Raw genomic sequence first — 25,511 nt, 5'->3', positions numbered from 1 at the left:
GGTTGGTGTGGGAATAATTTCCACTTTTCTCGAACTTCAGAGGCTCCGGGAACCCATTTTCCCTCCCAACAGGGAATGGAGGCTCAAGGCCTGGTGGCTCTCAACTTAGTGGGGGTGTCCAGGCCAGAGCTGCGGCCAGAAGAGTGACGCTGGCCTTGGGAGGGGGTGCTGCAAGGAAGTGGAGGTGTGAGCTGTCGTGCCTGCAGGAGGGACAGCTGCCATGGTGTCTGGGCTCCAGCCAGAATGTCAGCAGCTGTCCTTGCTCCACCCAGCCACTCTACAGCCTCTCCACCTGCGCCCCAGCCTTGACATTCCCCAGACAGGCCCAGCATTCCAGAGACGGGCTTGGAATTCTGGAGATGCCTCCAGGGGAGGCCAGAGCTGGCAGGCGACCCTATAGATACCTGGAGGGAGAGAAAAGGGGTTCCCTCACGCCTGCCCTTGGGAGCTGGAGAACTCAAGGACCTACACGTGCACCCAGGAATGACATCTCAGGAGAGGAGGCAGGGTTACAGAGGGCAGCACCGCCAATCAGGGCACCATTCCATGGTTTAGTCACCCCTACCATGTGCCTGACACTGTTTGGATACTGGGACTCTTCAGAGAGAGGCCCAGTCCCTACTTGTGTGGAATTTATAGTCACCTCAGGAAGACATAGGCAGTGAGGAACCAGCACTGTGCTGGAATGAGGATTGTAGTGGTCATGGGTAGTGTGGTCCAGGAAGGTTTCCTGGAGGAGGTGGCACTGAGCTGAGGCCTCAGGAACCCCATGGGAAGGCTGGGGAGAGACTGGAGCATCTCAGGAGCAGAAAGACAGTGTTGGGCCGGGCACCGAGCCCCAGCAGCCTTAGGTGAGAAGGCCAGGTGGCTCAGCACAGCAGGACAAAAAGGGTGGAGAGAGGTGCACAGATTCAGGGCACGTTTTGGAACTGGAGGGACTGAATGTGAGGTGTGAGAGAGTAGGGAGTCAAGGATGAAGCTGCTGTTTCCTGAGATATGGAAGCCTGAGGGAAGCACAGGTTCTTGGTGAGGGGGTGTTGAAAAGTGGAGGTTCCTTTTTTCCTTTAGATTTTTTTTTTTTTTTTACAAAATTTTAATGTATTTTTATTTATTTCAGAGGGGACAGGAGAGGGAGAGAGAGCGATAGGAACATCAGTGATGAGAGAGAATCATTGATTGGCTGCCCCTGCACGCCCCCCTACTGGGGATCTAGCCCACAACCTGGGCATGTTCCCCTGACTAGAATCGAACCCAGGATCCTTTAGTCCACAGGCTGATGCTCTATCCACTGAGCCAAACCAGCTAGGGCTTTACAGTTTTTAATGTTTCATTTTGAAATTCCAGACTTGCAAAAATAGCACAAAGAACTCCCATTTGTACTTCACTCAGCTTCCCCAAATGTTAACATCTTTAAAAAGTGTGTGTGTGTGTGTGTGTGTGTGTGTGTGTGTGTATGTGTGTGTGTGTGTATTGATATCAGAGAGAGGAAGGGAGAGGGAGAGAAGGATAGAAACATCAACGATGAGAGATAATCATTGATCAACTGCCTCCTACATGGCCCCTACTGGTGATTGAGCCTGTACCCTGACCAGGAATGGAACTGTGACCTCCTGTTTCATGGATCGATGCTCAACCACTGAGCCACACCAGCTGATCCCAAATGTTAATATCTTTTTTTTTTTTAATATATTTTATTGATTTTTCACAGAGAGGAAGAGAGAGGGATAGAGAGTTAGAAACATCAATGATAGAGAAACATCAATCAGCTGCCTCCTGCACAACCCCCACTGGGGATGTGCCCGCAACCAAGGTACATGCCCTTGACCGGAATCGAACCTGGGACCTTCCAGTCCGCAGGCCGACGCTCTATCCACTGAGCCAAACCGGTTTCGGCCCAAATGTTAATATCTTAAATAGCCACAGGACAATGAGCAAACCCAGGCTACTACTAACTCATCTGCCCCCCTCCCTCACACTGTCACTTACCCTACTGGAGTTCTCTTCCTAGACCAGGATCCAAACCAGGATCATACACTGTGTCTTGTCATCCTGTCCACTTACTCTCCTCTAACCTGGGTCAGTTTCTCAGTCTTTCTTCTTCTTTGATGACCCTGACACTGGAAGCGGAAAGGCCAGTGATTTTGTGGAATCTCACGGTTTGGGTTTGCCGGGGGTTTCCTCGGGGCCAGAGTCAGGTTCTGCGTTTCCGGCAGGATGACCACCGGGGAGATGGAGCGTGTTTGGTCCCTGTCAAAGTGGAGTTGCCTCTGGAACAGGACGCTGGAGATCAGGGAGAGGACAGAGGAGAGCTATAACCTCAGGTGTCATCAGTGTGAGCAGCGCTTTCCCAGCCGTGGTCCTGGCTGAGACCCAGGGAGGGGGTGTGTAGAGAGAGGAGGCCCAGGAGTGCACCAGGCATCCCACATGGGCAGTCTGGGGGAGGAGACATGGCCGATGGTGTGGGAGAGACCCTGGGTGAGGGAGGAGCCCCAAGAGCCAGGAGGGGAAGAAGGAAGCACAGAAAAGCTTCCCTGGGGAACTTGGAGGCTCCTGAGGCCGTGGCCACCCGGACATGAGGGTTTCATTGGAGCAGTGGATGGAGCGTGTGGACAACACTAATGAAGTTTTGCAAACACTCAGGGGACAGAAATGGGCGGGAACTAGGGGAGTGTGAGTCCAGGGAAGCTCATTTAAGGGGGGGGGGGGGTGGGAGGGAATCAGGGAATGGCCTGTCCGCTGATGGGAATCTGTGAAAGGGGTGTTGCAAGACGCAGGCAGGGCTGCAGAAGGTGAGTGGCTACAGGCCTCTGGGGGTGTTTTAAGGGTCTGGGGATAGCGCTGGGCCTTGATCCAAGCTGGGCAAAGAGAAAGGGGGCTCCAGGCACTGAGGGAAGAATTGTGGCAGTGGGGACACTGAGTGCAGGAGGTGTGTCCAGGGGAAGGGATGTTTTGAATGGAGATACAGAAGGTCACGTCCTTATTAGTGGTGACTTGCAGGACGGGTGGCTGAGGTGGGGAGAGGAGAAGGACAAGGACCTGAGAAGCCAGGGGGCACTCAAAGCACGTGGAAGGCTGATGGGAGTGAAAAAGGAGAAGCGGGAAACCCCAAGTTAAGCCTCTATGACTGAAACAGGAGGATGACTGGGCAGCTACAAAGAGGGTACATGGGCGGGGCTGGGGCGGGGCTGGTGCCTTAAGAAAGGGGTCATCAGGGAGGGATCTCTATGGGATTGTCCCAATATCTCTGTTCCATAATGAGGTTGGTGGGGGAGCGGCTGAGGCATCTCTTCCTTCTGAGCATCCCCACCCTCAGAATTCTCGCTGGGAGAGGCTGGGCTGTGACACTCTGCATACCCACCAGGCGGCATCTGGGGCATGAACACACATCACACATGTATACAGCCAAGGGCTCACAAGCTCCCACCAGCACACAGCACTGAGCCCCTCTACATAGATCACCCAGTCCTGACTGTTGTGCTTCATTCATTTCCCTCCATTTCTTCTGGGCTGTGTCATCCGTTGCCTGGATAGTGCTTCCTCCATGAAGCCTCCTTGATTTCCCCCACCAGGAGCCATCTGCCCCTGCAGTGCAACGTCTCTCACTGCCCCTGCCTCTTCATGTCGTGATTGCCTGGTTATTGCCTGCTGCCCCAAGAGGCTGCGGTTTCTTCTGGGTGGCCCTGCTGCGTGGGGACATCCCGCAGTTCCCACTTTGTCCATTAGATGGCACAAGATGTATGTGGCTGGGCCCATTGACTCAATACATCAGGGATACCTTTGAGCCTATTTTTCATCTGCAGCTTGCAAACAGGGGCCTTTACAGAAGATCCCTTACCTTCTTCCCAGATTGGGAAACTGAGGCTCAGAGAAGGAGAGGACCTGCCTGAGGCCACACAAAAAATTAACCTTAGATTTCGGGCCCCCGGCCCCTGCGCCAGGCTGTGTGGAGTGGGCTGCCCTGACCTCCTGCTCCAGTAGATCCAGGCTCCCCTGCAGCCTCAGCGGGGAGCCTGGCTGAGCTGAGATGCCATGGCGAGCTGGCAGGAGGGAGAGTTGTTGGGCCTGCTGCCCAAAGCGGTGGCCACAGGCTGGCGGAGAGGCCACCTGGCTCCTTCTCCAGCCAGATATTGGCGCCCACCCCGGGTTACGCCCGAAACATCTCTCCAGGGAGATGGAGGCAGAGGGGCTTCACCTCTCAGAGGGACCAAGATAGAATCACCATCATGGCAGCCCCTGCACAGGCAGCCCTCTCCGTTGCAAACAGTCTGTTACACCCAAGGTGGCAGGAGGAGACAGAGACCCAGCGAGGGAAGGGCCTCGGCCCAAATTCTCCGCAGTCAGAGGTGGGTGGTCTGAGGGCTGTCGCGGCCTCCCTGAGGGCCCCTCACCCCCTGGGAGGAGACATGCATATGTCAGGGGGCGGTGGGGACAGGGAGACAGGGTTCAAGGTCCTTGGGTCCTTCTCATGCTTAAGGGCCCTGACCTGTTTACCTTCCAGGGATGAGATGGGGACTCCAAGTGCCACCCCCAGGAGTCACCAAAGCAAAAGAGGACCCCAGGAAGGGGCAGGGTTGGTGGGCCTATTTCAGCCTGCCCTGTGGCCTGGGCCAGGTCCTTCCCTCTCTGATGCCCCCAAGTTTCCTGACCCCAGTCTGGGGGCTTGAGCTAGTCCATCCTGGAGGCCTAACTTGCAGGAATTTCTAGCATTCCAGGAGCCCCAGTTCTGGCTCAAGTTTGAAATCTTCTTTGCTTCCAGGGCCTCAGGTTCTGAGTGTAGGGGTCTGGGTGGGGTGGAGTGACAGCTGTGGGGGGCAGGGACAGGAACTGCTGTGGGATAGGGGCATGCGGTAGTCCCCTCACCTGCCTAGATTCAACCCCTCAATCTCATCTCCTCCTTGTCCTTCTCTGTGGCTTTCTTGCCCCTGGATCTGAGCTCAGGGCAGAGGGGGCGGGGGTGTGAGCACCCTCCCTTCACCCTCACTCTGGAGGGATCACATGTATAGGGCCTATGATGCAGAGGGGGATTCTGGGAAGAACCCGCCCCTCACTGAGTGACACTCTGGGCCCTGGGCCTCTGGAAGGACTGGATGGCTGAGAGAGGCAGGGCAAAGGGAGACTCCGCTGCCCAGTGAGCCGGGATGGGGCCTGGAGGCCAGACATTCATCTCTAGCCAATCTCAGATCTGTGAGGTGTGCAAACCTCACACCTTCACCCAAAACATGGAGCCCCTTCCACTGGAATGGCCTCCTCCCCGCACACAGGTAACTTAGACGCTGCAGGAAGCTGGGGAGCCAAGCCCAGGCTTCAGGGGGGCTGAACCCTGCTGGGAACATGAACAGGGCCTAGAGTCCGTTTGTGGGGGAGGGGCTCTCTGCCACAGGCACTGGAGGGGCAGAGAGCAAAGGAGAGCCCCACCAGACCCTCACGAGACCATCAACCTCCGATCTGACTCCTGACCTCTTTTCCAGGTTCTCTGCCTCTTGACCTCTTGGTAGAGCCTGGAGACTTGGTTTGTGGGCATTTCTGTGTAAACTACCCACGCCCCCGCTGGGTAAGTCTCCCCAATGCGGAACCTGGGAACCAACCAATCTGGTAGAGGAATCAGGGCCCGTCGGGGTGGAGGGAGCCACAGCAGGTGCATGGCAATCACTCCCTCCTCCCTCCCTCCCTCCTCCTTCTCCTCCTCCTCCTCCTCCTCCTCCTCCTCCTCCTCCTCCTCCTCCCCCCTCCTCCTTCTCCAGCTTCCTGGCCCTGGACAGGGCGGAGCCAGTGCCTTATAAGAGGCAGGCTGGCGGCAAGAGAGCAAACTACAACCAGCAGTGGGACCAGAGGGTGGCTCCACAGGCAGCGAGGTGCCCTGGGTCCCCAGCATGGCCTCCTCGGCCTGGGCCATCTGCTGCCTCTTGGGGAGTCTCCTGTTCCACAGGGGCAGCCCCAGTCCCAGCGCCAGCATGCCCCGCCTGCGGCTCTCCTACCGAGGTACGGACTGTACACCCTGTTCATGTGCATGGTCGTGGGAACCCGGGACCCTGCAGCACCCCCAGCGGTGGGGGCCCCAGCCAGCCGGGGCAGTCTGTTCTGCCGGCCAGAGGGATGCAGTCATTCCCTGCACAGCCAGTGGGAAGGACTTCGCGGCAGGCACGGGGGAGGGACAGCTCCTGGGGGCATGGCCAAGGTGGAGGTGGCAGGGGCAGGCACACTCAGCGGAAAAGCCAAAGCCGAGGGGACTTTTGAGAAAATGAGAGCGATGAATGGAGACCCCGAGAGACCTCAGTAGAGATGGGCAGAGAGAGATGGGGAGGGGCAGACAGGGCAGGTCTGGAGGGTCTGTCTGTACTGGGTGGGGGCTCCTTGCCCAGGGCAGACAGTGAGAGAGCAAGATCCTGTCCCTCTCCTCCCCCACTGCAATGGGGGCCCTCCCCTTGTCCCCACAGCCGCCCCCTCACCCACCTGCCTCTTGCAGCCCACTCCCCAGTGCTGGCCTCCCTCCTCCCTCCCCATCCCAGCCCAGGAGGTTCCTCTGCAGATCTAACCTGGTGCGGGGTGCTGCGGCTGGCGCAGGCCTCCTCGGAATCTGTAGACAGTACACAGCAAAGGTTCCTGAGACACAGGCTCTCCACTGATTCTTCTTAGGGAAGCCGGAGAGCAGGGTGATCACCTTTCTCTGGGAATCTCAGTCCGAAGGGGAAACCCCCAAAATAAAGCGAAGCGGGGGACTCAGGCTCTGGAGAGAATGAGGGGGAAGGCGTGGCTCTACTCTGGAGAGTCTGAATATTGGGTCTGGAGGGAGAATTTGGTCCTACCCTTGGAGCTATGGTTTTGGAAGGAAGTCAGGCTATAGGAAAAGTTAAATAAGGCAACCCCCCTCCAAAGTACTGTCAGCCATGGAGGGCTTCCTGGAAGAGGCTGACTTTGGGGGTGGGGTGAGTGCTGGGCCAAGGATGGGCAGGCATAGGGCACTTGGCCTTCCCAAGGGTGGCCAAGGCCCCTTCCCATTCATCTTGTCTGCCCCTTGCCCACCCATCTCCTCCACCTCCAGTGCCAAGGGTCCTCGACTCCTAGGACCAGCCTCCCCAGGCAGCCTCCCCACACCTAGGGCTGGGTGGGCAGGGTCAATGGAGGAGAAAATCCTCTTTAGCCGCATCCTGGACTAGAGCCTGCAGCTTGGCCACACCTGGCCTCTCCCAGACCCAGGCCTTTTCCAGGTGTTCCCTCTGCTGGGAACACTGTCCCCTGCCTGTCCGCCTGTGCGCGGCTCACACTCACGCACCCTTCCTCCAGCTTGCCGCTGTGTGTTCTGCCAGTGGGAACATCACAGTGGGGACTGCACAGAACACAGATGGGCCGCTGGGAAGGAGATGTTAACTGAAAGATCAGGGGCTAAGGAATGGAGGGCGAGGAGTTGGTCCTGGGTGGGCTGGGCTGGGCTGGGTGGGGGTTCAGAGCCCCCTATCCCACCCACCCCCGGGAGCCATTTCCCAGAAGCCCTCCTGGCAGCCCTGTGGATGGAAACATTTTCCAGATGTGAGTGTGTGGGGGGTGAATGCACAGCTGGGACCCTCTACTTCCACGCCGTGGCTGAGGGGCCCTAACCCCTCCCTTGCTCCCCTGCAGAACTGCTGTCTGACAACCGCTCTGCCATCTTTCTGGGTCCTCGGGGCTCCATGGACCTTCGGGCTATGTACCTGGATGAGTACCGAGACCGCCTCTTCCTGGGGGGTCGCGATGCCATCTACTCTCTGCAGCTGGACCAGCCGTGGGCAGACCCCCGGGAGGTGAGCTGGGCTGGCTGGGGAGAGGATCTGTCTGAGAGTTGGGCAAGTCTGGATGGGGGGCTGGATGGGGAAACTGAGGCTGTGAGTTCGGGGGTCAGCCAGGCTGTGTTTCAGGTGCTGTGGCCGCCGCAGCCAGGACAGAGGGAGGAGTGTGTTCGAAAGGGACGAGACCCTTTGGTGAGTGCCCTCGGGAGCGACTGCTCTCAACCCTGACCTACACCCAGGGTGGCCTGTGGCCACTCCTGCGGCTGCCTGTGCTGGGCCATTTGAAACGGACTCGGAGGGCTCTTAAAGGTCCATGAAGAATGTCATCCTAGCCGTAGCCGGTTTGGCTCAGCGGATAGGGCATCGCCTGTAGACCCAAGGGTCCTGGGTTCAATTCCGAACAAGGGCATGTACCTCGGTTGCAGGCTCCTCCCTGGCCCGGGCCCTGGTCGGGGTGCATGTAGGAGACAACCCATCGATGTGTCTCTCTCACATCGATGTTTCTTTCTGTCTTTCCCTCTCTCTCCCACTTTCTCTAAACATCAATGGGAAAATATCCTCGGGTGCGGATTCAAAAGAAAAAACAATGTCACCATAGACCCCAGGGCTGATCAGCCAGGCGGGGCCCAGCCTTGGGACCTGAGGGGATGGTGAGCCGCCCCTCAACTCCTTCTCCTCTCCCCCCCAGATGGAGTGTGCCAACTTCGTGCGGGTGCTGCAGCCCCACAACAGAACCCACCTGCTGGCATGTGGCACCGGGGCCTTCCGTCCCTCCTGCGCCCTCATCGCGGTTGGGCACCGCGGGGAGGTGAGCCTCGGGCCCCACAGGGACTGGGAAGCAGTGACAGTCCTCCAGGCGCCCGAACCCTCCCCGTGGAGCCTGGGTCGGGGCAGAGGTCTCGGAGGCCTGAAAAGCGCCTTTGTGCCGGAGCTGACCCCACTGGCAAGGCCCTGAATTGAGGGTGGCTTCAACCCCCCCCCCCCACTCTCCAGCTGCACGCGATGCGTGATGGCCACTGCCCGTCTGGGGGGGCTGGTCCTACTTTCCCAGTGACACCCTGCCTCCCTCTCCCCAGCACGTGCTTCACCTGGAGGCCCACAGTGTTGAGAGTGGGCGGGGGCGGTGCCCGCATGAGCCCAGCCGGCCCTTCGCCAGCGCCTTTGTAGGTGGGTGATGCTCAGGGCTGGGTGGGCACAGGGAGGGTGGGAGCCGGCTGATGTCCTTGGGAACGGATGGCGGCTGCCCTCCCTCCCCTGACTCCGCCCCACCCACCCCAGGGGGGGAGCTGTACACGGGCCTCACTGCCGACTTCCTGGGGCGCGAGGCCATGATCTTCCGGAGTGGGGGTCCCCGGCCGGCCTTGCGTTCTGACTCTGACCAGAACCTCCTGCACGGTGAGTCTGGGGCCTGCTGAGGGCGAGGCTGGCGGGGGTCGGCCCCAGCCTGGGCCGGGGGCAGGAGAGCTGGTGCTGGAATGGAGACAGGAGGGGCAGCCCACCCCCCTGTACCACCTGAGACTCCAGCCTCCAGGGGGACAGTACCTGCCCCCTCCCCACGGGGCTCAGCCACCTGTCTTCCCCATGAGGCTCCCCCCCACAGCTTCACCCTGTCACCCCCCACCCAGACCCCCGGTTCGTGATGGCTGCCCGGATTGCGGACAACTCTGACCAGAACGATGACAAGGTGTACTTCTTCTTCTCGGAGACTGTCCCTGCGCCAGATGGGGGCCCGGGCCACGTCACCGTCAGCCGCGTGGGCCGCGTCTGCGTGGTGAGGGCGGGGGAGGGGCGGTGAGGGCGGGGACGTCCTTGCTGCGCTCCCTCTTCCCCAACCTGTCCCCACCCTCAGCAGTAGGGAAACTGAGGCGAGGGTGTGAAGCCCAGGCCCCTGCCTCTGCCCTGAGGGTGAGGGTGGAAAGGGGAGGAGGGCGTCCTCTGGGCCCGAGGCTGACCCTGGCCTCTGACCCACAGAATGACGCCGGCGGCCAGCGGGTGCTGGTGAACAAGTGGAGCACCTTCCTCAAGGCCAGGCTGGTCTGCTCGGTGCCCGGTCCCGGTGGTGCCGAGACCCACTTTGACCAGCTGGGTAAGGGCAGGGCCAAGGGAGGCCTGGGTGGGGGAGTGGGGAGGGCCCCGAGCCAGCGAGTGGGGGACCATGGCGGTGGCCTTCTGTCTCCCAGAGGATGTGTTCTTGCTGTGGCCCAAGGCGGGGACCAGCCTGGAGGTGTACGCGCTTTTCAGCACGGTCAGGTGGGCGCGCCGGCCTCCCCTCCCGCCCCGGCCTGGGCTCCGGGCTCCGGGCCGGCTCCTCTGTCGCGCTTCTGCCTTCAGCTCCCAGCTTTGCCGTGGCTCCGTCTCCGTCCCTGACTTGGTGCCTGGCTGCATCTTCTGCGTCCCTCTCTCTACCTCTGCCCGGGGGGGGGGGGGGGTCTTGTTTTTCGGTTCCTGCTGACTGCGGGCACGGTCGCCCTCCGCCCTGCCCACAGAGCCAGGCCGCCCTGGCCTGACTGTCCCTGTCTGCCCTCGCAGTGCTGTGTTCCAGGGCTTTGCAGTCTGCTTGTACCACATGGAGGACATCTGGGAGGTCTTCAAGGGGCCCTTTGCCCACCAAGATGGTCCCCAGCACCAGTGGGGGCCTTATGGGGGCAAGGTGCCCTTCCCCCGCCCTGGCATGGTGAGTACCTGGCCAGGCCAGGGGAGAGGGCAGGACAGAGATGCCAGGGGGCTCTACGTTGGGACGGCATTGTGTCTGCACGCAGCTCCATAGCAGCTGGGAGCCAGGGCTCCCGAGGCGGGGTCAGGCGAGGTGTGGCAGGGAGCCCTGACCGCGTTAAGGAGCCTCTTGCAGGCGAGAGCAGTCCTCCGAGGTTGGCATGCCCAGACAGAGGGGCCTGGGACAGGTGGGTGGGAATGTGTGACCCCAGGATTCCGGGTGCTCCCTCTGTTGCCGCCACAGTGCCCCAGCAAGATGACCGCGCAGCCTGGGCGGCCCTTTGGCAGCACCAAGGACTACCCGGATGAGGTGCTGCAGTTTGCCCGAGCCCACCCACTCATGTTCCGGTCCGTGCGGCCTCGGCGGGGCCGCCCTGTCCTCGTCAAAACCCACCTGGCCCAGCAGCTGCGCCAGATCGTGGTGGACCGCGTGGAGGCAGAGGACGGGACCTATGATGTCATCTTCCTGGGAACCGGTGGGTGGGCTGAGGAAGGCAGCCGGACTGGGGAGGTGTGCGGGTGCCCAGGCTGCTCCTCCCTCTCCTACTGACCCCTTCTCCCCGATCTCAGACTCAGGGTCGGTGCTCAAGGTCATGGCCCTCCAGGCTGGGGACTCAGCTGAGCCTGAGGAGGTGGTTCTGGAGGAGCTCCAGGTGTTTAAGGTGAGCAGGGAGGGGCTGACGGGAGGGGTCCCTGGGCTAGCCCTGGCTACAGGGAAGCAGGAGCAAAGCACAGGAGGGAGATGGGCTGTCTTGACTGAGCTTGCAGCCAGTGGGGATGAAAGGGATGACACCCCCACTGCAGAGGCCTTGCTGATGCTTCTGAATGACCGAGGGGCCCGGAGATGCAGTTTGTGAGCTGAAAGTTGGGGGGCCCAGAGAGGGATGGCCAAGGTGAGCACCCCTGGACAAAGCCCTGATAGGCACAAGTCACTCACTGTGAGGGGGGTGGCTGAGACCCCAAGTGCCCAAGAGGTTCTGTTGGCCCCTCTACAGAATCAGACAGGGGGACTACTGCGCCTCCCAACATGGGATGGTGATTTGGGACAGCTGCTTCATCGCTGGGAACAGGGCTGTGGGAGGGGACACTGGAGATTTGTGCTTTCAGCCAAGCCTCCTACTCCTACTTGGAGGCCAGCCAGGGTAAGGGGACCTTTCTTGTAACCTGACCTCTGGGAAAGACTGTCTGGCCTTAGTAGCCAGGGCATGACTGACCCAGGCTGGGAGATGGGGGCTCCCACCCAGGGGCTAAAGGAGGCTGAGAGCGGGGGTGCAGTGGAGGGCTCCCCAACACCTGCCCCCTGAGACCCCGATCTCTCCTCAGGTGCCGACAGCCATCACTGAGATGGAGATCTCCGTGAAAAGGGTAAGAGCAGCTGCCGCCTTCCTCCCCTCCCCAGCCCGCAGAGCCTCCCTGAGCACTGCCTGTGTCCGCTGGAAAGCCCAGCAGCAGGCAGCAGGCAGCAGGCGCTGGGCAGCCGGTCAGGCCCTGCAGAGGGTTGGGATCCAGCTGGGAGCTGACATTCCCATGCCAGTGGGCAGTGGGGGGCCCTGAGTAAGTGAGGCTGTTCAGATAAGGGGAGATCCACAAACGCTGGCTCCTCCGGGGAAAACAAAATCCAGATTGGAAATCAAGCAAGGAAGGGGAGCCACTTCTCAGAGGACGGCTGTGTCCTCTCACAAGTGGCACATACCATCTTCCCCAGTTCATCTGTCCGGTTTATCTTTGGGGAGGTCCCGACGTTGGTCCTGGGATTACTTAAAGCAGAGGGCACCTCTAAGGCGAGAGGCAAGTCAGGATAAAGGCCACTGGGGGAGAGGACGAGGTGAAGGCCCTTGGAGGAAGGACCCCAGGTCTGCCCACCGCCTACATGTCCTAGCGCAGGATCTGGGGTACATCGTGTGGATGATAAGCATTTTGTTCCTGGGAAGGCACCCATGGTTCTGCTTGAAAATGGCAGGGACCTCAGGAAACCCTAGGGGGCTGGGAGCCGAGCAGCTTCCGGGCTCACCGTGGGCTCTGCTTGGGTCCGTCCCCAGCAAACGCTGTACGTGGGCTCGAGGCTGGGCGTGGCCCGGCTGAAGCTGCACCAGTGTGAAACCTACGGCAGTGCCTGCGCAGAGTGCTGCCTGGCCCGGGACCCATACTGCGCCTGGGACGGTGCTTCCTGCACCCGCTACCGGCCTGGCACCAGCAAGCGCCGGTTCCGCCGGCAGGACATCCGGCATGGCAACCCTGCCCTGCAGTGCCTGGGCCAGAGCCAGGAAGGTGAGTGGCAGCTACTCGCCCCGTGGCCTGGACTCAACCCTTGTGAAGTGGGGCCTCAGACTTGTCCTGTTGTAACAGCCCTCAATTTCCCTACCTGAGTGGCTCTGTCACTATACGGGTGCGGGTGTCTTTGGACAGAGTGACTGGCTTGGGGACTGATGGATATTGAGGTCCCTGGAACACTGGCGGGGCTCTTGGACAGTCCCTGAGACGAGCCACCTCCGCCTCCCTCCAGGGAAGGCTGCAGGACCGGTGGCCACCACTACGGTGTTCGGCACGGAGCACAACAGCACCTTCCTGGAGTGCCTGCCCAAGTCTCCCCAGGCAGCTGTGCGCTGGTTCTTGCAGAGGCCGGGGGACCAGGGGCCCGACCAGGTGAGTGAGGACCCTGCCTCCAGTTTGCATGTGTCCTTAGGTCACATCTCTTCCTGAACCCCAAGTCCTGAGTCCTAGGAAGGGGTTCTGAGGGGAACATGCCAAGTTCAATTGAAGAAAACTGTGCTTTAGGCTCCTGGGTGCCTGGAATGAGGGGCTGCTCTCCTGCCATCTGGGAACGCCCAGGCCAGATGTGCCTGGAACTCCTCCAGCGGCAGGGAGCCCACCAACTCCCAAGGCACTGAGCTGAGCTCTGAGGGGTGGGTGGGTAGCAGAGATGGAAGAGAGGGAGGGGGGTCTGGGCTGCTCAGGAAGTCCCAGGCTTACATATATGGCTCATCTTTGAAGGGGGTCTTTTCCCCAGGGGCTCTTGGTCCTCCTCTGCCCAGGCTTGTGCCCCTGGCCACTGGCCCTTACCCCCCCAACCACACTGCCTGGCCCCACACTTCCTCCCTGGAGTCCAACAGTCTGTCCAGGCTCTCCACCCTCATCTGGAAAGTTCTGTCAACCCCAGAGATGGCTTCAGTCTGGGGCCTGAGGATGGGCGTGGGTAGGGCAGGGTGAGGAACAATTCCCAAGAGCTCCCACAGGCAGGGATGGGAGGGAGCGGGTTGGTTACAGGAGGGGCTCTCCTTCAGCTTGGGGACTGGGGGAGGCCAGCCTTGGCCAGCTGTTGGGCTAGGCACTGAGAGACTCCCCCAAGGCCAGGCCAGGGGGAGCAACGAGATGAAATTACACAGCACTAACTGCCCAAGCAGGCCAGCTTCAACATCCAGTCGCACAGACTAAAGCCCAGACAGCAGCTGGGCCAGAGACCCTGGGTCAGAACAGCACTCCCGCCTCCCACACTGATGGGCACTTGGCCCACCCTGGCTGGGGCTGTGGGCCTGTGTGTGGGGGAAGTGAACAATGCAGACCGTGTAGAGTGAGGGGAATTCTAGTCCTGGGGCTGGGGTTACATACCCCCTGAGTAAAAGCCCATATATACCCTCTTACCCTCTCTGTTCACTGGGAATGTGTGCCAGTGCCCACCCCCAGCCCCCCCAAGGCCAAGACAGGTGCCCCAGAGCTTTGACTAGGGAGAAACCAGTCAAATTTTGGAAAAGCCCCTTCCCAGGCCATGGCCTGGGTTATGGGAAGGTGAAGCCCTGCCTGCAATTAGCTTAGTCTCCAGGAGGCTGAGCCTGCTGAGCTGCTCGTCCCTCCCTGGGAAGGGGAGAATGGACAGGGACGTGCCCACGTCCTGGGCCCTGAACTGGCACATCTGGAAAAGCAGGGTGCAGAGAAGTTGATGGTGTGTGCCCTGCTCCATGGCCCCTCACACCCTCCTGGTGCCCAGCAGGTGAAGACGGATGAGCGAGTCCTGCAGACGGAGCAGGGGCTGCTGATCCGCAGGCTCAGCCGCCTGGATGAGGGCACCTACAGCTGCACTACACTGGAGCATGGCTTCTCCCAGACTGTGGCCCGCCTGGCTCTGGAGGTGATCGTGGCTGCGCAGCTCAACAGCCTGTTCCACAGGGGGCAGAGGCCAGAGGAGCCCCCGGCCCGGGGAGGCCTGGCCTCCACGCCACCCAAGGCCTGGTACAAGGACATCCTGCAGCTCATCGGCTTCGCCAACTTGCCCCGGGTGGATGAGTACTGTGAGCGCATGTGGTGCTCCTCCCGGAGCCGGAGCAAACAGGCCAAGGGCAAGAGCTGGGCAGGGCTGGAGCTGGGCAAGAAGGTGAAGAGCCGGGTGCAGGCCGAGCGGAATCGGACACCCCGGGAAGTGGAGGCCACATAGAAGGCAGAGGAGGGGGTGGTTGGGATGGGCCGAGTGGCCCAGTATCAGCCCCCAGTGTCTCCCACCCACCCAGCAAGGGCAGAGGGGGTCAGCAGGCTTGATCACCTCTTACAGATGGGAGTCTCTGCCCCCCAAACCCCTACCAGGCCGCTTCAGGAAAGGCTGGGGGCCTGATGGAGGGACCCTGTGTTTGTTCCCTGCACCTTTCTGCTCTGAGTTCCAGATGGAGCCAGCACCCTCTGGCCACTGGCAACCCCAGTGGGCCTGCTATTTGTTCTCAGAGGTGGTCCCCAGAGTGCATTTCCGGTTGTGCCCAGAGGCAAGAGGGCTGGGTGGTTCTTTCCCAGCTGCAGAACAAAGGCCATTCTGAGTAACCCTTAGAGTAGGCGTGAGGGTGCCTCTGAGGAGGTACTGGCAAGGTGCCCTTAGGCAGCCAGAGGAGGGTGGACATTGCCTCTAAGCTGGCAATGGTTAGAAGACCTACACTGACTGAGCTGGGGAGGAAAAGAGGAGATGCTGAGAAAGCAGACCCCCCCCCCCCCACACACACACTTTGTGCCCTGATATCTTGGTGATCCCTTCCCACTGCCCACCGCCTGTTCTCCATCACAGAATGACAGAAGCACAGACTGCTCGACTCCCTGCAACCTGGGGGTGGGCTGGGCCTCAGGCCCTACTTCTTAAACCAAAGGGGCTTCTCAGCCTGACTTCCCTTCCCCAGGCTCCTGAGCTGCAGGCCAGGTTTCCTGGGACGCCCATCCCATCAGGGTCTCCATGCTGACGAGCAGGGTGAGGATGGGTTCTAGGAGAACGTCTTCCCCAACTGTGTGGACTAGCTGGGGAGGAGTGGGCTGTCTTTGCTAGGGCGATGCAAGCACACCCACAGCCTGGGAGGGCGGCAATGTGGCAGCTCTGAGAGCATGCTGCAGCTGGTGGGCAGGACCAGGGGTAGGACCGCGCCCAGGCACACAGAGGATTGAGAAGCTTCTGAGATGGGAGAGGGTGGGACCCTAGGATGGGCTATGGGACCCAGGAGCAAGCATGCTCAAGGATTCAAGATGGCATCAATTAGGTCAGGAGCCACTGGGAAGGCCAGATGTTTCCCACCCTGGAATCTTTGGTTTCTGCTAAATAAGGGTTGGTCTTGAATGGTTCATTTATGAAGGCTCTTTTCTTTTAAGGGAAAAAATATGGGGGAAAGCTGCTAAGAACTCTAGGTCCTGCCGGTTCTTGAGGCTGAGGCAGGTGGCCAGGATGCATTCTGTCTGCGCATGGAGGCAGGTGTTTTGTCATTGGCAGCAATGTCTTTCTTGAGCTGGGGAACACTGCAGAGGAGGACTAAATGAAAAACCGTTCCCAGCTTGCATATGAGCATGTCAGTGACGCACAAAACTGGCAGGAGGGAGACAGGAGCATCAGGTTCAAGATTCCCTCCTTTAAAAAGCCGAGATGAATAAAGGAGAAAAAAGTAGATAAAAAGCAAGACAGGGGCTTCCTGTCCCATTGAACTCAAACCCAGACTGAGTCTGCCTTGGATTCTATCTGTTCTGCGCACCCACCCCCCGCCCCAGCTGGGACCTGAAAGCCCTCCTTCCCCCTTTGACTGCACAGTCAGTGAGCCAGAGCATTGAGGAACCTGACAGAGTTCTGGGAAGCCTTGGCCTGGGGTTCGATGCTGGACTGTCAGCAGGTAAAAGCAGCGGAGAGGACTGCGGGAAGGGGAGCTGGAGGAAAGAGGGGAGGGGGACATAGAGGGGAAGGAGAGAGCGTAGAGCCCCAGGAAGGATGTCAGCTAGCTCTGCCCCTCAGCCCAGGGGAGCCAGGAAGACACAACCAGGCCCTCAGTGGCCTGTAGGCTGGACCCAGGCGTGGCTGCCTCCGGGTAGGGTCCTCTGGGGAAGCTACTCTGGAAAATGGAGGAATAAGGAGCTCAAAATGCTAAACAAATACCTGCACTTGGAAAATTATGGACAGCTTCTACCAGCTCCCACCCCCCATGGTACTATGTGTTATTAACCCCTGGAAATGCCTCTATGTGTGAATTCTATTTTTGTATTCAGATGTTGAGATGGGCTTTGTGATTTCTCTGTCTTCAGAACACACTTCCTCTAATTACTATTGTTATTTTGTCCTGACCACCCCTGAGCTCTGGTGAGGATAGTACAGTGGTCTACCACACAGAACCTACGAGGAGAGGAATGAAGCTACTATTTACATCACATAATTATATCATTATTGTATCTGTGTATTTCTGTACTAAACTGACTGATACCATCTGTGTGAGCTGGAAGTGAAGAGCCTTCCCCATCCATTCCATGAGGGAGACGACCACCCTAAGTGGTGTTTTCTAGAAGGGAGGGCGGGTATCAAGGGAAGGAAGGAGTCAGAGGGTGTTGTCTATAAGCTGAGATTGCTTCTTAAAATAGGAAAATCCTGCCCTTTGGGCTTCTGACACTGACCTTCTTGGAACTCCAGGAGGATCCTGAACCAGAAAAAAAACAACAAATGCTGGCAAAGGGCAGCTGGGCACGTAGGCAGCCCTGCTTTTTTCACAACACTTGACATTTGTGACAACAACACTTGGCCTGATGCCTGTCTTCATCCCAAACCACATTCCAACGTTTATTAAGGCCACTGTGCTCTTGCCTGGGGGCTGCAGTTTCTGGGGAGGAGGGGAGGCCCCAATAGTCTGGCCTCCTGGGTGTGCTGTGGAAGCTCTCACTCCCTTGTGACATGCTGCTGCCCAAAGAGCAGACTCCACTGGTGCTGGAGGGAGGTGAGAACAGGTGACGGACATTGCCCCGCCTCACCAGGGAGACTAGCTTCTTGCTCGGATGGGCCCATCAATCCATGGAATAGAGGGGGGTTAATAGAACACGTCAGTCATCAGTCCCATCCTTCAGTCTGGGGCTCCTAGTTTTATCATCTAGTCTCTGCACAAATACCCAGGCCTGACAGAACCCGAAACTCTCTTGCCCCAACCAAAGCCATCATCACCATCAACTCATGAGCATCATCAGTGTACCCACTTGGATGGAAGGGGTGTGTGAATGTGATCTCCAAAGCTCCCTAATCCCCTCGCACACTGCTGTCCTGGGGCACGCAGCACCTCTGCTCCCACCGACACTGCCACCCATGCCCTGAAGACCCCTTGGGTCTGGACTTCTCTTTGGCCCTCATCCTCCTCCCTCCTCCCATCTTAAGTCCTGTTTCCTGCCTGAGGGATTTCATTCTATCTTCCTCTGCCAGCTTTTTCCTCTAAGTCTCATACTTCCCCTGGTCTGTGGGTCTCTGTTTTATGATTTCCCAAACACATTTAGAGCTGGAAAGGAGCATTAGTCAAGTGTTTTTCAAAATGATGTCCTGTGGAACAAAATGGTCAAATAAAACCGGGGGTTTCTGCCTCCTTAGCCCCACAGAGCTGTGCACTGCCTGCTTACTTGCCCTGTTTTGAAACCCCGGAGAAGCCCACGATGATCTCATTAACTTTCATGCCTACTGTGTACTACACAATTCTCCAAAACATTTGGTCCTCTACCCTTTTTTCCCATGGAGCAGTTAGCATCTCATGTTTCTGGTGTTTTGAAGAGTATATTTTGGGAAACTTCTGATTTGATTTTTTCTCTTAATATGTGAGATTAATTTATGAATCTCTGCCTTCTAAGCCTGTAAAGTATGGAGGCCCTGACTTCCCAGGTGAAATAGCCACATCTTGGCTTCTTATGGCCGCACCAGAACAGAACCTGCCACCTCAGGGCCAGGCTGCCTGGACTCTGCCCTCCACACCCAACCTGCCTCCCCCCTTGCTCCCTGCTTCTCCCGTGTCTGGCGTGACCCTCTGTGGAGGGCTGGGGTCCACTGTAAGCCTGTGACTGTCCTGCAGTTCACATACTAGTTTCTAAGGAAGGGTAGCGGGCATGGAGGAGGCAGAATGAGGAAAACAGCCCTTTTCTATTCCTCAAATGGCTTCTGTGCTTCCCTTTCACTCAGCTAAGCCCAGCCCAGGTCCCAGACATCCCTAGAACCTCCCAATCAGGAGCCTGGCCTGCCTCCTGCCAGGCTGTGCTCTCCAGATCGTAGAGGCCCCAGATGTCACTAGAGATGGATGCCCCCCCGCCCAAACTTGCTTGCATGCTTCTGCTAGCCCAGCAAATTGAGGCTTCTTTAGCCAGCCACATCTCCTCCTTAGAACTAGGAAACAATTGCTCAGAAACATTCCAATTTCCATCTGAGTTAAGGATCCACCCCAGCCTCACCCAAGTCCCAGTCTGCAGGGGCTCCTGCAAGGAGAAAGTTCAACACATACCAAGATCAAATCCCAAGGGTTTTCTGAGACTACAGGCTTGGCCCTGGTGTAAAGGGAGAATGAATGGGTGGGGCTAGGTTTGGATACAATACCTGATAAGGAGCTCAGGGATTGTTGGGCCCCCCTGGCTCCTATTCCAGACTCACCCACACCCCTGGTGCACAGGAGATGAGGCAATGGCTGCTGTGGCCCTGTGCCCACTTCCCTTTTCCCAGCCCCTGTCGCCTTTGCCATGGGTACCAGTGCTGGGCCCCTCTCCCTTAGAGACTATGTCCTAATGAAGCCTTTCACTTTTCCACACTGAATTTTCATTAAGGAAATTGTTCGTCAATGCAGCCTCTAAAAAAATCATTTTCCACTAGGATGGGAAACATTGCAGTCTCCAGGGAGGAGGCCTCTAGGGATGCCTGCCTCATCCTCACACCAGGCCATCAGCAGTCAGTCAGTAGCTTATACTCAGGGACTCTGCTGATGAGGGCACTCAGGTGATCAATCAATCTTGACTTCTTTCCCCGGGGAAAAGGGGCGGGGTGGGGGAGATGACTAGAGTGCACTCTAACCTACACAGTGGGGTATGTTTCACTGTGAAGGGCATCCCATCGGGCAGAGAGAGAAGACCAGAGCAAGGGGACAGCTGTGAGCTGGTGAGGATTCCAAAGTGAAGCAGAGTCCAGGTCTCTGCCATCAAATGGAGGGGACCATGCTAAGGACACTCAAAGCCCAGATTGGCCTGTTAGGAGGACAAGAGGGGGGTTCTGCTCTCACAGAAAAAGGTATAGTAGAATGATAAGGCAGACCAGCAGCTTGCTTTGGGCATGACCTCATCTGTTCACTCTGCCTGCAAGCCCCCCCCCCCCCAGCTGATAAGAATCTGGTGCTGTTTCCTGTAGTCCAAGGGTCTCAGACAATGGTGTGAACCGCTGGCCCTACTGGAAAGGTCATTGTTCAAGGAAGAAAAAATAACACACCAGCACAAAGCCAGGGCAAGGACCTACCTAAATGCAAGGGACTGTTTACAAATCTCTGATTTCCAAGGGGGGGGAACACAATGGGGAATTGTTTGTGGTGAGGCTGGAGTCCCCTCCAGAATACTCCCGGGGGCTGGGGATAGCTTTGATGGCCCAGACAGGTCTCATGCTCTGACAGGGATGGACAGTGATGGCGCGATGCCTTCCTGTTTATCAGGAATACATGTAGGGCAGGATTCCTCAAGGAACAAGTTTACATCACAGATAAGGGGGGGGAGAGGGGTTCCTGAGCCTCATTCCTTCCATCTGGACCTCACGCTGTCCCATTGTTCAGAGACCCCAGGGCTGAAGGGGTTTGCTAGGGAGAAGGGAAGACAATTTTTTTGTTTTGTTTTGTTTTCTGAAAAATATCAACTCTTTGTTTTATGGCCTCCAATTTCCATGTTGCTTTTGGAAGCAAAATGTACAAGGTATGAGACCTTTGCAAATAGCCAACTTCTCTAGAATGGGGCACCTTGGCTTAGTCATGATGGAGCCTTCTCAGAACTGGGGGGCCCCATGATGCTACAACTCACCTTCAGCCAGCCTGGGAATACATAGGGAGCTGATGCAGTGGCCCTGGGGTCAGGGCCAATGTAGGTGCTCTTTTTCTCAACAATCTCTCACCCTGCCCAAAAGTCATTAGAGCTTTTAAACCACTACCCACAGGCTGCAGTGCCAGTGCATGTGTGGTGGGAGGGCTGGGCAGAAGAGAAACAGATCCATATCACCCATACCCCTTGGGACTGGCAGTCCCCATCTAGGGGATGAAAGGAGGGCAGCTGGGTTAGAAGGGCTACTGTGGGTCTGGAGAGACCATGAAGGCAATCCTGCCTGAGGATATGACCTGTGATGGAAGTAACATTAGTAACTCTCATACTAATCTCTAAATACAACAGGAGCACAATTCATGAATAAACTCAAAGGGATGTGATTCAAACAAGTGAAGAGCAGTAAATCCTGTGCATCCAAAAATAGAAGCAAGCTTTTCATTAGCCACTCTCAACCTTCTAGGTCTAAAGGGTTACAGTCTTCCTCCACAACATGCTAACAGTGCCCTCTGGTGTTTGAGAGCAAAACAAGGCATATGAATATACAGGGTACGAGCACATCCATCAATCCAGTGGATATTAAACTGCCTCTGACTGTGGAATCCCGAGCCAGACACCACGAGGGGAATAAAGGTTAATAAGACAGACAGGCCCCTGCCCATAAAGGGCTTCCAATTTAGTGGGAGAGACAGATCTACACCTGTAGATCAAATGGAGAATGACATGGGCTACAATAGGGGTATAAGTGGAGTCCAGTGAGAGCACCTAGAGATGAAGAAGTGGACCTTGTGCTGGGTCCAACAGGCTGAGGATAGAGGTTATGGCCCTTCGGACTGTGAATCCCAGATGAGGGCCCAGTATGTCAGGGTAACCAGGGCAGAGTGCCAGGGGTGAGAGGTCCTGGGAGATGCAGCTGTATGGGACCATACTCGTGGAAGGCCTTGGATGCCAATCTCAGCGGGGGCCATCCTAAGTAAAGAGCTAACAGATGTCTTAATGATAATTTGCAGAAGGGAAAGGGGTGGCTGTGTCAGCAAAGTGAGTGGACCTAGGAAACCATGCAGAGAAAAGGCTTTTGCTGCAGTCTTGTGAGGCCCAGGGGTCTGAACTGAGCACTGGCGATGGGATGAAGAGGAAGGCAAGCATTTAAAAATAGTCAAATTGACAAGAAAGAGGGTGGTTGAGCGTAAAAGGAAACAGAAGGAGATTCTGAGGTTTCTGGCCCTGGTTTATGGTTCTTACAAAGGTAAGCATTAGAGTGAGGAGAGCAGAGCAGATACTTTGGGAAAATTTTATTAATATCCATTTCAATCCTTCACAAGTGAACAATCTGTTCTAGGTCCTAAGCTATAAAATAAAACAGTAATTAATTCTAATAGGCATATCATTTGTGAAAATAGGTATTTAAAATATACAAGATGAGCCTGGGCATCTTGAAGTGCCAAAAAAGTAAAGAAGTATTAAAAAACAGACCGAACACACACTAATAAAGATATATAAAAAGGATATAGGAGCTCCCAATGGCCAAAGCTAGAACAATTTGAGCAACAAAATAAATAAAGTAGTATTGAATTATAACCCAAAGTATACTATACATTTCCATGAGTCCATACTGATACAAATGATTAACAAAATAAATAACTGGGAGAGAATAGGAAAATCGCCTGTGCAAAAGAATTCCAAATAATTTATGTAGATACTCTTTCCTCAAGGAAGGAGGGGGAGTAAATCCCCATTCATTCATTGTAGGCTACATAGCGTTAACTTCCTTCCAAAAGGAATAGTATGGAAAGGGGGACAAGGAGTAACTTTACAGTGGAGAAATCTGACAAACACTACTTTGGCCAGATGATCAAGATCAACATCAACATTGAGAAGTCATGTTGATATAGTATGCAACTTCAATATGATGGGATGACAAAGGCACTTATGTCTTCCTCCCCAATCCCATAAACCTTGTCTAATCATAAGAAAAACATCAGAGAAATCAAGATTGATAGGCACTCTATAAAATACCTGACCAGTAATCCTCAAAACTGTCGAGGTCATCAAAACCAAGGAAAATCTGACAAACTGTTACAGCCAAGAGGAACCTAAGGAGACATGATGACTCAACTCTATGTGGTATCCAGGATGGGACCCTAGAACAGAAAAAAGACATTAGGTAATAACTAAGGAAATCTGACTGAAGTATGGGCGTTAGTTAATAACAACGTATGGACATTGGTTCATTAATTGTGACAAATGTATTACACTAATATAAGGTGTTACTAATAGGGGAAACTGAGTTTGGGATAAATGGGGATCCCCTCTACTACTTCCACAAATTTTCTTTAAATCTAAAATTATCCCAAATTAAAAGTTTATTTAAGAAAAAAAGCCCAATTATTTAGTAGAGAATGACTGATTATAATGAGGCCCAGATGAAGAATAGAACATTTCAAAGTTGGACTTTCTAGCCTATAACAATGAGGTTGGCTATTCACATCAATGGAGAATAAAGGTGTAAGAAATAGTTGATAGGTGTGAGGTGCATATGTGTGTATGTGTACCAATTGCACATGGAGATTGGGTAGCTGAGTGGGTGACAAAAAGCACCACTTACCCCTACTACCCCCGCCACAAGCTCCACCTCCCACCCACTGCAGCTGCAGTCCAGAGGGCACTGGTAAGAGGATCATTACTTTCATTTAAGATTATGATTCTCACACTTTAGTATACAAATTAACTCTTTTTAAAGGAAAAGATACTACCCCAGATGTCTGAGAATATGCCTGGAGAAACACTAGATTAAGAAACTGAAGTTTTAATCTTGAAAAGTGTCTTTTCAGTTGTGAATGATCACTGCAAGAGCTGATTCTTCAGGACAAGCAAAATACTGTTTGTGAAATAAAAGTCCACAACTAAAAAAACTTTATCACTTGCAGAGCTTTGACACAGAGTCCTTGGACAACTAGGATAGGAAGCATAGCATGGAGTCCTCAAACTCACGGGAGAGAAAATGGTGAAAGAGGGCATAGTCATGGGGAGGCTAGGACAGTGATGGCGAACCTATAACACGCGTGTCAGCACTGACACACGTAGCCATTTCTGATGACACGTGGCCGCTAAGGCAGCCGCATGCCGAGGATGAAACATTTGCTGCTCCTGAGGATGAAACATTTGTGAAATAATGTTTTTTCCTCAAAGTGACACACTACCCGAGTTATGCTCAGTTTTTTGGCAAAGTTTGACACACCAAGCTCAAAAGGTTGCCCATCACTGGCCTAGGATGATATTGTGTGGCAGGCCCAGGAAGCAGCAGCTCAGAAGGAATAGGTTCTGAGAGGCAGATCTTCCAGAAAAGAAGTGCAACTGAAGTGATCTGATGCTTGGCCTATAAGGAAAATTGTAGTTTGAAGCAACTGATCATGTGGAACATTTGGGAAGAATTACCCATGGGTATATAGCAAATAAAAAATAGGCAGGAGCCCTAGCTGGTGGATAGCGCGTCAGCCTGTGGACTGAAGGGTCCCAGGTTTGATTCTGGTCAAGGGCACATGCCTGGGTTGTGGGCTCAATCCCCAGTGGGCTCAATCTCTCTCATCACTCTCACTGATGTTTCTCTCTCTCTCTCTCTCTCTCTCTCTCTCTCTCTCCCCCTTCCTCTCTGAAATCAATAAAAAGATATTTTTTAAAAGGCAGGTATTTATTTCATTAAAAAATGTACAGGAGAGGAAAAATAATCATGGTATATTGCCTGGCTTAAAAATAGTGATGCAATTATAAAATAGAATGAAAGGGAAAGGTTTAAAGGTGCTAGAAATTTATGTAACATAATAGGAAGTCAATAATGTCTAAGATTACTAAATAAAGAAGTGGCTAAAGGAAGTGGAAAGTTGTTGCCTTTAGGGAGGACTAAGAGTAGGAAGGGTGAGTCAATAGACTATTTTTCATTATAATCCTTTTTGTACTTCTTTAAGATTTTTAAAAGTCTGTATTACTTTGTTTATATATTTAAATAACAAAAAGACGCAAATTACAATCCCCCGCCACTGTATGTGATTCCAAGTGAAACTGGTCAAATCTGAAGGCGAGCACCATGCACAACTCAATATAAGTCTCCAGGAACAGCAATATTGAACCAAAAACCCCATCCTCTGCCGTTAGTGACAATGACCCAGCGAGCCCCCTAGAACTCACTATCTGGTGCTGGTCCCGAGTTTGCCCTACTAATAATCCAAATCACACAAAATCATCATAAACAAACAAACGTGAGATAGGTTCTATTCAATCTCTCCCAAGACCTTCAGCCAGGTTCTCATCCTAGCTGCCTTGCTTAATGTAACTATCTTGGCCTGGCTCCCTACCCGCTGGAAATGCCAGAGCCACCAGGCTGAGAGGGTGTGTGTGGAGGTGTGTCTTCACTCATGCTGTGGAGGTTAGTGGAGTCCCTTCTGCCCCACGTGAGCACAGAGTCCAGGGCCCCACGCCTTGTAGCAGTGGCCTATTCTCAGTCCAGTGTGGACTCCTTTGCTGGCTCACCTCCCTAATAAGAACCTGTGTGTTTGTTTGCACAATGATGAAATCTGTCTCTATAAAGTCGATTTCCCTGTAAAATGCTTCCCTCCAAAGCAGAGTCTATGTTCTAAATGGAAAGTTCTACATTTAAGTCTTTGAATTTTATAGTTTTCCTATTCCCTCATTCTACCCTCCAGATTCCTTACTGTGCTAGATAAAATCCAGAGTGAATTTATAAGGAGACATCAA

At 55.2% G+C, this 25,511-nt stretch overlaps 1 protein-coding gene across 1 annotated transcript; it reads left to right on the top strand.

Moving 5' to 3' along the window:
- The first annotated feature begins 5,870 nt into the window (after window positions 1-5,870).
- On the top strand, window positions 5,871-14,959 carry SEMA3G (semaphorin 3G). The gene is made up of 16 exons (XM_008151591.3): window positions 5,871-5,979; window positions 7,615-7,775; window positions 7,890-7,952; window positions 8,449-8,568; window positions 8,837-8,927; window positions 9,039-9,155; window positions 9,386-9,531; window positions 9,732-9,846; window positions 9,941-10,010; window positions 10,290-10,434; window positions 10,717-10,948; window positions 11,043-11,134; window positions 11,796-11,837; window positions 12,512-12,740; window positions 12,976-13,115; window positions 14,458-14,959. Exons 1-16 carry the CDS (start codon window positions 5,871-5,873, stop codon window positions 14,896-14,898), a joined length of 2,313 nt encoding a protein of 770 aa, XP_008149813.2. The 3' UTR covers window positions 14,899-14,959.
- Window positions 14,960-25,511: the final 10,552 nt, after the last annotated feature.

This window comes from Eptesicus fuscus, chromosome 18, assembly GCF_027574615.1.
Source record: "Eptesicus fuscus isolate TK198812 chromosome 18, DD_ASM_mEF_20220401, whole genome shotgun sequence".
Taxonomy (NCBI): Eukaryota; Metazoa; Chordata; class Mammalia; order Chiroptera; family Vespertilionidae; genus Eptesicus; species Eptesicus fuscus.
The sequence above is the reverse complement of the archived record's forward strand: the minus strand, read 5'-3'. Positions and strand labels throughout refer to the sequence as shown.

Coding starts and splice junctions, on each gene's coding strand:
- SEMA3G (XM_008151591.3), top strand. CDS start 5,871: ATGGCCTCCTCGGCCTGGGCCATCTGCTGCCTCTTGGGGAGTCTCCTG. Junction 5,980..7,614: donor CCTGCGGCTCTCCTACCGAG/GTACGGACTGTA, acceptor GCTCCCCTGCAG/AACTGCTGTCTGACAACCGC. Junction 8,928..9,038: donor CTTCGCCAGCGCCTTTGTAG/GTGGGTGATGCT, acceptor CACCCACCCCAG/GGGGGGAGCTGTACACGGGC.